General features: G+C 43.7%; 1 protein-coding gene across 3 annotated transcripts in view; it reads right to left on the bottom strand.

Moving 5' to 3' along the window:
• The window catches only part of IFNGR1 (interferon gamma receptor 1), a 31,957-nt gene extending 29,665 nt beyond the window's left edge, over window positions 1–2,292 (bottom strand). For all 3 annotated transcript variants that reach the window (XM_023729776.1, XM_023729783.1, XM_023729791.1), the window contains exon 1: window positions 2,112–2,292. In XM_023729776.1, coding sequence (XP_023585544.1) covers window positions 2,112–2,202 — 91 coding nt within the window. In that variant the 5' untranslated portion in view covers window positions 2,203–2,292. The remainder of the gene's footprint in view (window positions 1–2,111) is intronic.
• Window positions 2,293–12,467: the final 10,175 nt, after the last annotated feature.

The raw sequence follows: 12,467 nt of genomic DNA, 5'->3' as shown, positions 1-12,467 counted from the left end.
CCCTCCCTTGTACCTACTCTCAAGCTATTTGTAATACGACAGGTCTTTCCAAATGGCAAACTGACCCTGCATAAAAAAAATCATCCCCCTTCTTAAACTATTCCAATGGCTGCCCACTGACTTTAGTAAGGGATAGTGGAGATATCATTTGGTTGGCTCAGCACCTGTCTCATCAACACTCTCCCTCTTCTTCCAGGAACTCCTCCATCCCTACCCCCTGCAACAATACCCTCCCATGTGAGCTGGCACCTAACCCAAACTGGGCAAATCAGTCTTCCCCTGGGATTTTGTTATCATGGAGGAAGCTGCAAGATGTCAAAACTCGGACGCTGTCAGCATCCATGATTCCTGACAAGTAGGGAAAGATGGCAAGACCCAGAGTAAAGAAATGGAGAGCCTGGCAGTTTGAATGCCTAGTACTAGCTTCCTGAGAACCATCTCTGTCTTTCTGTTCAATGGTATGGGCCATAAATTTATCTTTTTTGCTTAAGTTAGCCCTGGTGGCACGGTGGTGAAGAGCTCAGCTGCTGACCAAAAGCTGGCAGTTGGAATCCACCAGCAGCTCCTTGGAAACCCTATGAGGCAGTTCTACGCTGTCCTACATGAAATCGACTCGATGGCAACGGGTCTGAGTTTTGGTTTTTTAGCCAAAGCTATGTTTTCCATTCCTTGTTGTTATATACAAAACACTTCCTTAATTGGTCCCTACCCATTCACCTTTCCACCTATCTATCTCCCCTTGTATCCTCACACACACACTCTACAATAAAACACTATTCCACTAATTCAACATGCTATTTCACACCTCTGCCTCTGCACACACAAGTCTCTCTACACCACCAGTTCCAACTCTGGGATCACCTCTGTGAAGTCTTTCCTCACTCCCCTGGATAGAGGGAGGCACCCAAACCTTGCTTTCCAGTAGCCTGTGAATAAGAGGAAGAAGCTCTTACCGAAAGAACTGCAATTGCTCCAAGTAGATGACTAATACACCCTAGATAATGGTAGTTTGCAGTTATTAAGAGCTGGGACTCTGGAGCCAAACTGACACGTGTGTTAGTAACCTCTCCAACCAGTTAAGCCTGACTTCTCTGTGTCTCTAAATGGAGATATCAATGGCAACAACCTTATACGGCTGCTGTGAAAATCAGATGTGTTAGACACTTACAGTGCCGAGAACTTAATTGTTCCCTATTATCCCTGAAAGCAGAAACTGAGTAACCACCATTTTTGTATTCCTAACACCTGGCACAATGTCTGTCCAAAGGAAAGACTAAATACTTGTTTGCCTGACTTTTAAGGAACAAGCACAGGAGCTCACGGAGGAAGTCCTAACACAGAGGTTCACGAACAGGCAGTTAAGGAGGTCTGGCCTCCCTGACTCCCTCCCCGCAGCTGTAGACACTGTGGAGACACTCAAGACCGACAGGGGTTTTCCATAATTTAGGTTTATCCCTCCTGCAGATGTTTACTGATTTCACTGATCCTCCTATTCACGACTGCATTGAGCGTTAGTAAGCTTATTTTCAACATTTGTTTCCTAGGGAATCTGAATAAGCAGGCACTCCGGGAAATGCTCTGAGGTACTAAGCTGTGCGAAGAGACAAAGCAAATGCGAAGTGCTCGCATGCCACACCACGTCCAGATTAATACGCAGAACCGACAAACTGCTGCCACTTAATGATTCCCAGCCGGCGATAAAACCTCTCTCCTACCCTGAGTATTTGGGGTCCACTCTAAGCTGAGAGTATTTAAATCATGAGCTGCAGCCACAATGTACAAATGCCGACCAGGAAACTCCACTTATTTAAGATTTAATTAAAAGAACTGGAGAAACTGAGACGCGTTGTTGTTGTTGGTGTTTGGCAATAACGGAAGAGACAGAGAATTAAAGTGTGCGAGCCGCTGAGAACCGGCGTCACCTCCCCGGCGGCCGCCTGCGCGGGGCCCGATACCCAGGGGTCGTCCGGGACACCCGGCGCAAGGTGCGGGGCGAAAGGGGTCGCCGAGGACTGGGCGCAGATGCGCGGGACGGACTTCCCGGCAGAGGAGGCTCCTTCCCTGCCCCTTCCACCCCCTCTGGACCGCGGCCTCGCCGCGAGCGACAGTACCCGAGGACGGCTCCGGTTCCGCGATGCTCATCTCAGTCCTGCTCTGGGCCTGCACGACGAGGACAAGGAGGAGAAGGACGTAGAGAGCCATACCCCTGAGACCGCCAAGGGATGCAGCCCCCGGGGACTGCCAGAATACCCCGCCGCGGCCTTTCAGCCCGGGCCGCACGTCACTTCCTCTGCCAGAACCCTTGCTCCGGCGGGGGGCGGGGCGTGGACGGGGAGGTGGGGCGTGAGCGAGGAAACTGGGTGAGGACTGGGAGTCCCGTTGAGGAAGTCTTTCGGGACGCTGGGCTCTGCGGGCCTGTGGGCTGCAAAGGTTGTGGTCCTGACCCAGGCTCACGGGTTTGAGAGGAACTTGCGGAAGAGAGCCATGCCTCTTCCGCGGAATCTTGTTCATTTTTTGCAGTGTCCTGAGTTTGCAGGGAGCCCTGTGGTGCAGTGCTTTTTTAAGAGTTCGGCTGCTAAACAAAAGGTTGGCATGTTCTAATCCACCATTCGCTCCTTGGAAACCCTACGTGGCAGTCCTACTCTGTCCTATAGGGTCGACTCATTCTGTGGCAACGGGTTTTGTTTTGGAGGTTGCAGACCTTTCTTTGCCTTAGGCCACAACCCGGCCATACTCCTTATTTTACCTTTTTACACTTCACCATCTAGACATCTGGGGCTTGAGATTTTATAAGAGTCTTTAAAAGCCGTCTTCAGTGCCTGCTTTTTAAAATTTTTTTTCCTTCGCTAGTGAAATGGTTTGTGCGAAGTCTCACAGCTCAAACTAATCGAATTGACCGGGCCAAGAACTATTTTACTCTTGGAGGAAAAACAACTTGCTTTACTTTTTCAGTAATTAAATATCAAATAAGCGATGTATGAAGCAACCTGTCATCATGGGATCAGCCCTCTTTCCTGTCTGACCACATCTCCTGTTGCTTTCCATCGCTCCCATTCCACTCCAGCTACATGGGCGTCCTTGAAGTTCCTAGAACACTTCAGGAACCCCCTCTGCTATGCACAAGGCCAACTACCTCATCTGCTTCAAGTCTGTGCTTATCAAGACCTTAAGTAAATCTGCAGTTGCAAACCACTCTCCCATCCTCCTCACCCTGCCCTACTATTTCTCCATGGCACTTAACACCTTCCCTGTACTACAGTATGCATATTGATGTTTATTGTCTCCCTCTTTTAGAATGTAAGCTCAATGAGGCTGAAATATTTGCTTGGCACTCAATTAGCATTTGTTGAATGAAAGAGTCCGCAGTTACACTAACATTAAGCAAAATTTAGGGGAAGAAACTTATGAAGACACTATACTAACTAGGGAAGTATTATCAGCGAGATCATCTTATTTACATTAATAAGTCCCTTAGCTCAGTACTTCTCAACTTAAATGTACGCATGAACCTCCTGGGTACCTTGTTAAAATGCAGATTCTGATTCAATAGGTCTGATCTAGGTTGGGTCCTGAGAGTCTACCTAATAAGACACAGAAAGAATGACAGTACTACTGTGCTAGGACCACACTTTGAATAGGAAGGCTTTCACTCAATCTATACTAGGTTTTGGGTGACTTTTTATTTGATGTGTTTATCATGCCCACTGTATGCAAGGCACCTTCCAGACATTGCAAGTCTGCAAGGATAAATAAGAACTGATTTTTGCTGTTTAACTGATTTTTTGCTGTTTAGGAGTTTATTATGACAGAACATAATATCTAATTCAGTTCAATAAACATTTTTGTAGTACCCACTACAGGTTGGATTAACCAAAAAAAAAACCTAACCCATTGCTGTGGAGGTGATTCCATCTCATAGCAACACTATAGGACAGAGTAGAACTGCTCCATAGGGTTTCCAAGGCTGTAAATCTTTATGGAAGCAAACTGCCACATCCTTCTCCTGCAGGGTGGCTGGTGGGTTCAAACCGCTGACCTTTTGTTTAGCAGCTGAGTGCTTAACCACTGCACCACCAGTTCTCCTTACAGGTTGGGTTACTACCTAGGAAGTAGACTTTGAGGCTAAGATTAGCATGCAAGACATTTATAGAGAGTGCTCTTGGGATCAACACCTGTGAAGGGGATGTGGGGGAAGCAGGATTTAGCAGAGGTAGAAGTTGATCTGTGATACCATCCTTATGAAGGCCTCAGCAGACCCCATGGGGAGCTCTGGAGCTGGGATGGCCTGAGTTGGAATCAACTCCAGGGCAATGTCTTTTTTTTTTTTTTCAGTTGGGATGGGAGTCCCTGGATAGTGCAAATGGTTAGTGTGCTCAGCTGCTCACCAAAAGGTTAGAGATTCGAGTCTGCCCAAAGGTGCCTTGGAGCCCTGATGGTGCAGTGGCTAAGCATTTGGCTGCTAACCAAAAGGTCGGCAGTTCAAATCCACCAGCTGCTCCTTGGAAACCCTATAGGGCAGTTCTACTCTGTCCTGTAGGGTCACTATGAGTTGGAATCAATTTGACGGCAACAGGTTTGGTTTGGTTTAAAGGTGCCTTGGAAGAAAGGCCTGGCAATCTATTTAAAAAAAATCAGCCATTGAAAACCCTATGGAGCACAGTTCTACTCTGACAAACGTGGTCACCGTGAGTCAGAACTGACTCCATGGCAACTGGTTTTGAGTTGTGATGAGGGGCTGGGCGTTAAAGTCCCAGCATTGATTAGTCATTGAATGCAAACTGCCCCTGAAAGGAGGTGGGATGTTGGGCCTGTGTGTTTCTTTAGCTGAGGCATTTCCCCAAAGAGAACTGATAACAAAGGCTATCTACTATCAGCATTCCCAGCAGCAGGGATGGGACTAAGGATTCTGGGAATCTGGGAAAAGGTTCACAGTCACAGAGTCTACCACAGTACCTATTCTTCTGAGGCACTGTGCAAGTCACTTGGAGACTAAAGATATTTATTAATTTACCAAATATTGAATGGTACTATGTGTGCCAGACACTTCTAGGGGCTGAGATACAGACATGAACAAGACAGATATGGTCCCTGCCCTCATAGAGTTTACAGTCTACTGAGAGAGAAAGGGATTAAATAAGCTATTACACGAATAATTACTGAAATTGTCTTACCAAGGAGATCAATAGGTTCTATAGGAGCATAAACAGGGGATCTAATTTAGTCTAAGATTTAAGGAAATTCTTAAGTTACAATTATACAATTATGTTGTGACCTGAAGAGTAAGTGGGAATTAGCCTGGTGAAGTTGAGGGGAGGGAGGCTAGTAAGAGAGGCAGAAGGAAGGTCGATAAAATAAATTTTAGACTCCAATACATAGACCTTATATAACCACATCAGCTGTGCCAGTTTCTTTCATAAAATCAAACACCTAATGGCTGGAGAGGAACCCTGGTGGTGCAATGGTAAAGGGCTGAGCTACTAACAAAAAGGTTGGTGGTTTGAGGCCACCCAGCAGTTCGGTGGGGAAAAAACCTAGTGATCTGCTTTCATAAAGATTATAGCCAAGAAAACCCTGTGGGAGCACTTCTGCTCTGTCACATGGGGTCGCCATGAATCAGAATCGGCTTAATGGTACCCAACAGCAATGGCTGGGGAGTAGCCCATTATATATCAGTCTCTACTATATCCTCTATTTAGTTTTTAAAAGTTAAGAAAATGATTCTGGGGGACGGGCGTTGGATAATTCCAAAGCCAAGGGTAAAATGAAGTGCTGCTCAGGAGCAAGACTACATTTTGAAGGATACACACAACACAGCTGTCTTAGTCATCTAGTGCTACTATAACAGAAGTACCACAAGTGAATGGCTTTAACAAAGAGAAATTTATTCTCTCACAGTCTAGGAGGCTAGAAGTCCAAATGCAGGGTGGCAGCTTCAGGGGAAGGCTTTCTCTCTCTCTTGGCTCTGGGGAAATCTTTGTCATCAATCTTCTCTGGTTGAGATGCTTCTCAGCACAGGGACTCTGGGTCCAAAAGATGCACTCTTCTCCTGGTTCTTGTTTATTGGTGGTATGAAGTCCCCATGTCTCTCTGCTTGCTTCTCTCTTTTATATCTCAAAAGAGATTGATTTAAGATACAACCTAATCTTGTAGATTGAGTCTTGCCTCGTTAACATTACTGCTGCTAATCTTACCTAATCAATATCATAGAGACAGGATTTACAACACACGGGAAAATCACATCAGATGACAAAATGGTGGACAATCACACAAAACCAGGAATCGTGGCCTAGCCAAGTAGACATATATTTTTGGTGGACACAATTCAATCCATGACAATAGCCTAGAGGAATTTAGTTGCTCTAAACAGAGCCTAAGGACATCCTGATTAGGCCAAAGTAAGTAATTTAATAACAACAGAGACTAGGCATGCAGGACAAGCTGTGCACTTGTGATTCCTGGCATTGTGCATTTCCTTCCCCTTCAGAGCAGAAATGTCTGCCAATTTCCCTTTAAAGGGGACAGGTTGCAGAATTTGTGGCTAAAGTACATTAGTTCTGAATTCTCCTACATATTCTATGAATTATAACCAATACCACCTTCCTCTCCCACCCTACGTATGCCTGCATACTACCTCTTACTTAACTTTGTTTTTGCCATAGCACTTATTACCATCTGGAATATAGATACAGATGTTGTTAGCTGTCATCAGGTTGGCCCCTGACTCATGATGACTCCATGAGCAACTGAACAAAACACTGCCTGATCCTGCACCATTCCCATGAGTGGTTGCAGATTGAATCATTGTTATCTATAGGGTTTTCATTAGCTGATTTTCAGGAGTAGATTGCCAGGCCTTTCTTCCTATATGTGTAGAGAGAGAGATACAATTTTTTCAATTGCCTCTCTCTTCCAATAGACAGTAAGCTCCTTGTTTTCTTCACTGCTGTATCCCCTGTACCTAGACAGTGCTTATCATTCCATTAGTATTTATAGAATGAATATATGAGTGAACAAAACAAGACTGTAAAGAGGTAAGGGACTGAAGCAAGTATAGCTAAATTTGTGGTTGATTAAGCTAAAATTGGGTCACTGATGAGAATTTAGAGATGTTTGTGTGACATACCAGTACTAGACAAGGCACTGTCCATTCCTGACCCATACACAGCCTTCTTCAGAAGCAAGCTGTAGTTCTGATTTCTGACCATGTCAGCTCAACCCTTGGCTCAAAGGCAGTTATTCACAGACTGCAAAGTCTTCTAGTAGATGGTTTGTTTTGGAGCACTGCCTAATATAGATACCACATGTTGGATGGTGACTATGGCCGGCGCTGCTCACGGGCTGACTGCTGATAGCCTTTCCCAGCCTACTTCTCCTTTGTTGTCTTTTCACTATAGAGAATGGAGAAGCTAAATAGTCACTTTCCCAACCTTCTTGGCAGCTACGTGTAGTAATATGACATGGTTACGGCGAAGATAACATAAGCAGAAGTCTGCATGTATGTGTGTATTTGTGTATGTGTAAGTGTATGTGTGTTTTTGTGTGAAATGGGGTCGGGAAGGAGTTGGAGGACATCTGGGAGAACTCTTCCTTTATTATAAAAGGAACAGATCCAAGGGGAGAGCTAGCTGGCGTTGACCCTTTCCCAATATTCCTACCTTGAATGCCACAAGGATGCCTGGATCTCCAGAAGCCATGTTGCAACCATAAGGCAACAAGAGTGAAGATGAAAAGCCAATAGCTGAAAATGGTAGCAATGAACAGCTGAACCAATGTCTGCAATCATCTGTGTCTGGACTTCTTGTTATGGGAGGAAAGAAAAAAACAACCAACTCTATTGATTTAAGCCAGTATCTCTTTAGTTTTCTGTTAATTGAGCTGAAAATCTTTCTCACTCATTTAATGTCAGACCAATCAGATAAATTCCCTTTCAGAGAGTTGGAATATCAACCATAATAAAGGGGAGGATGGCTAGGAGAAAGGGGAAAAAAGAAAAGAAGAAGCAATAAACTCAAGGACATAGTGTAGAACGCTGGACTTGGAAGTGAGGAAGATCCTTTACTGAGGGCAGAACAAGAGGCACAGATTTTGGAGCTGCAGCAGCAGCCAGCAGCTTGGTAGAACTGCTGTATACCCTGAACAGTGTCTCCTCCTTGTGTGTCTCAGAGGACTAGTTTGCTGGTGACTGTTTCCTCTTTTGACTTCCTCACACATCTTTACCAAAATCTCCTGTCACTGGAAAAATCTCTGTGTCTTTGTGCCTTGCAACTAAAAGAGCCCAACTAACACAATTTCTAGCCACATGTGGTCAGTCTCATAAAGGGCAGTGTTATGAGTTGAATTGTGTCCCCCCAAAAGATATGTTGAAGTCCTAACGCTTGATACCTGTGATTGTGACCTTATTTGGAAATAGGGCCTTTGAAGATGCTGTCAGTTTAGTTAATATGAGGTCATACTGGAATAGGGTTGGCCCTACTCCAATCTAAGTGGCGTCTTTATAAAACAGAAGACGAGACACAGAGGGGCAGAGGAAGGACAACTATTTGAAGACGCAACTACAAGCCAAGGAATTCCTGGGGCTACCAGAAGCTGGGAGAAACAAAAAAGAATCTTCCCCTAAAGATTTCGGAAGGAACATGACCCTACTGACACGTTGATTGGACTTCTAGCCTTCAAATCTGTGAGACAATGAATTATCCTTATAAGCTTCCCAGTTTGTGGTATTTTTTTTATGGAAGCCCTAGGAAACTAATACAGTCAGCTACTATGTTCTTTTGGAGAACATTTCTCAGCGTCACACAAAACATTGGGCTGAATAAACTGTTGCTAAAAAGAGCAGGCAACTTAAGAATCATGCAGTTTGTCACCACTGTTTATCACTTCCTCTTTCAGGGTTTCTTCCTCTCCGGTCTAAGTGTCGCCACACCAATGCCCAGTGCCCTCATGCTGCTTGTCAGATGTCCAGAGTCCTCCTACTTGGAGAATATCTAGAACTTTCCTGATTCACAGACTTCAACTTAAGACTTCTTTTCACACTGACCTTTTATCAACACTTAGGTAAAGGGTATGTATTCTGCAAATTCTTAGCCAGTTCTGAGTAATGATGGATTTATCAAGCATGATTTCCTCCTCCAGGGACTGGTGCCCCTGATAACATGTCCAAAGTATGTGAGATGAGGTCTCACCATTCTCACTTCTAAGGAGCGTTCTGGCTGTACTTCTTCCAAGACAGATTTGTTCATTCTTTTGGCAGTCCATGGTATATTCAATATTCTTTGCCAACACCATAATTCAAATGCATCAATTCTTCGGTCTTCCTTATTCATCATCCAGTGTTTGTATGTATATAAAGCAACTGAAAATACCATGGCTTGGGTCAGGTGCACCTTAGTCCTAAAAGTGACATCATTTCTTTTCAACAATTTAAAGAGGTCTTTTGCAGAAGATTTGCCCAGTGCAGTACATTTTTTGATTTCTTGACTGCTGCTTCCATGGGCGTTGATTGTGGATCCAAGTAAAATGAAGTCCTTAACAACTTCAACATTTTCTCCGTTTATCATGATATTGCTTATTGGTCCAGATGTGAGGATTTTTGTCTTTTTTTTTTATTCTGAAGGCTAGGAGTCCTGAAATCAAGGTGTTGGCAGGGCCATGCCCTCTTCGAAGGCTCTAGGGGAAGATCTTTCCTTGTCTCTCAGCTTCTGATAGCCCCAGATGTTCTTTGATTGTAGCAGCATAACTCCAATCTCTGCCTTTGGCTTCACATGGCAATCTTCCCTCTGTACTTTTGGTTCTGTGTTTCTTTGTCCCTTTTTTATAAGGATGCCAGTCACCTTGGATTAAGACCCACCCTACTTCAATATGACCTCATGTTAACTTTACTAGTAACATCTTCAAAGACCCTATTTCCGAACAAGGTCACGTTCACAGGACTTGAAGATGACTTCAGGGAACAAGTTCTTACAAGGTTCAAAATGACACCTAAGGGCAGATGGCCTGCGTGGGTGACCCCAGTTCTATGAGAGAAACAGTATAGCGCAATGATCAAGCATGCAGCTTATGAAGCCGACTACCATCACCATTGATTAGTCATGTGATCTTGACCAAGTTGCTTAACATCTCTGTGCCTCAGTTTCTTTACCTGTAAAATGGAGATAGAATAATGCATACCACAAAGGAGCATTGTGAAGCTTAAATGAGATAATCATTGAAAGTGTTTTTAGCCCCATGCTTGACAGACAAGTAGATAAACATTCTTATGTTGCTGTCAGGTGCAGTCAATTCTCGACTCATACCAACCCCATGTGGGAGAGTACAACTTTTCCCATAGGATTTTTTAGGCTGTGATCTTTACAGGAGCAGATTGCCAGGTGTTTCTCTCACAGAGACACTGGGTGGGTTCGAACCACTAACATTTTTTTTTTTTTAATTGTGCTTTAAGTTAAACTTTACAGTTCATGTCAGTTTCTCAGACAAAAATTTATACACACATTGCTATGTGACCCTAGCTGCTCTCCCTTAATGTGACAGGACACTCTTTCTTTCCACCCGGGATTTCCCATGTCCATTCAATCAGCTCCTGTCCCTTTTTGCCTTCTCATCTCGCCTCTGGACAGGAGCTGCCCATTTAGTCTCATGTATGTACTTGAGCTAAGAAGCACTCTCTTCGCAAGTATCATTTTATGTCCCACAGTCCAGTCTAATCTTTGTCTGAAGAGTTGGCTTCTGGAATGGTTTCAGTTCTGGGTTAACCGAGAGTCCGGGGGGACATGTCTTCTGGGGTCCCTCCAATCTCAGTCAGACCATTAAGTCTGCTCTTTTTACTAGAATTTGAGTTCTGCACCCCAATTTCTTCTGCTCTGTCAGGCACTGCCTGTTGTGTTCCCTGCTAGGGTAGTCATGGGTGGTAGCTGCACACCTTCTAGTTATTCTGGTCTCAGGTTGATGGAGTCTCTGGTTTATGTGGTCTTTTCTGTCTCTTGGGCTAATATTTTCCTTGTGTCTTTGGTGTTCTTCATTCTCCTTTGCTCCAGGTGGATTGGGACCAATTGATGTATCTTAGATGGCCGCTGGCTGGTTTTTAAGACCCCTGAAGCCACTCACCAAATTGGAATGCAGAACATTTTCTTAATAAACTTTGTTATGCCAATTGACCTAGATGTCCCCTGAAAGCATGGTCCACAGACGCCCGCCCCTGCTACTCCATCCCTTGAAGTGTTTGGTTGTATTCAGGAAACTTCTGCTTTTGGTTTAGTCCAGTTGTGCTGACTTCCCCTGTATTGTGTATTGTCCTTCCCTTCACCTAAGATAATTCTTGTCTACTATCTAATTAGCGAATACCCCTCTCCCTCCCTCCCCAACCTCGTAACAATCAAAGAACGTTTTCTTCTGTGTTTAAACCTTTTCTTGAGTTCTTACAACAGTGGTCTCATACACTATTTGTCTTTTTGCAACTGACTGATTTCACTCAGCATAATGCCTTCCACATTCATCCATGCTATGAGAAGTTTCACGGATTCATCGTTGTTCTTTATCTTTGCTTAGTATTGCATTGTTTGAATATACCACAATTTGTTTATCCATTCATCCATTGATGGGCACCTAGGTTGTTTCCATCTTTTTGCTATCGTGAACACTGCTGCAGTGAATATGGGTGTGCATATATCTATTTGTGTGATGGCTCTTATTTCTCTAGGATATAGTCCAAGGAGTGGGATTGCTGGATAGTATGGTACTTCTATTTCTAGATTTTTAAGGAAGTGCCAAATCAATTTCCAAACTGGTTGTACCATTTTACATTCCCAGCTACAGTGTGTAAGCATTCCAGTTTCTCCACGACTTCTCCAACATTTCTTATTTTGTATTTTTTGAATTAATGCTAGCCTTCTGTGTCAGATAGTATCTCATCATAGTTTTGATCTGCATTTCTCTAATGGCTAATGATCGTGAGCATTTCCTCATGTATCTGTTAGCCACCTGAATGTCTTCTTTGGTGAAGTGCCTGTTCATATCCTTTGTGCATCTTTAATCGGGTTATTTGTCTTTTTGTTGTTGAGGTTTTGCAGTATCTTATAGATTTTAGAGATTAGACCCTGATCGGAATTTTCATAGCCAAATTTTTTTTTCCCAGTCTGTAGGTGTTGTCTTTTGACTCTTTTTGCGAAGTCTTTTGATGAGCATAAGTGTTCGATTTTTAGGAGCTCCCAGTTATCTAGTTTCTCTCCTGGTGTTTGTGCATTGTCAATAATGTTTTGTATTCTGCTTATGCCATGTATTAGGGCTCCTAGCACTGTCCCTATTTTTTCTTCCATGATGTTTATTGTTTTTGATTTTATATTTGGGTCTTTGATCCAATTTGAGTTAGTTTTTGTGCATAGTGTGAGGTATGGGTCTTGTTTCAGTTTTTTGCAGATGGATATCCAGTTATGCCAGCACCATTTGTTAAAGAGACTATCTTTTCCCCATTTAAC

Source organism: Trichechus manatus, unplaced genomic scaffold (assembly GCF_000243295.1).
Source record: "Trichechus manatus latirostris isolate Lorelei unplaced genomic scaffold, TriManLat1.0 scaffold00002, whole genome shotgun sequence".
NCBI classification, from domain to species: domain Eukaryota; kingdom Metazoa; phylum Chordata; class Mammalia; order Sirenia; family Trichechidae; genus Trichechus; species Trichechus manatus.
This window is presented reverse-complemented; position numbering and strand designations above follow the sequence as displayed.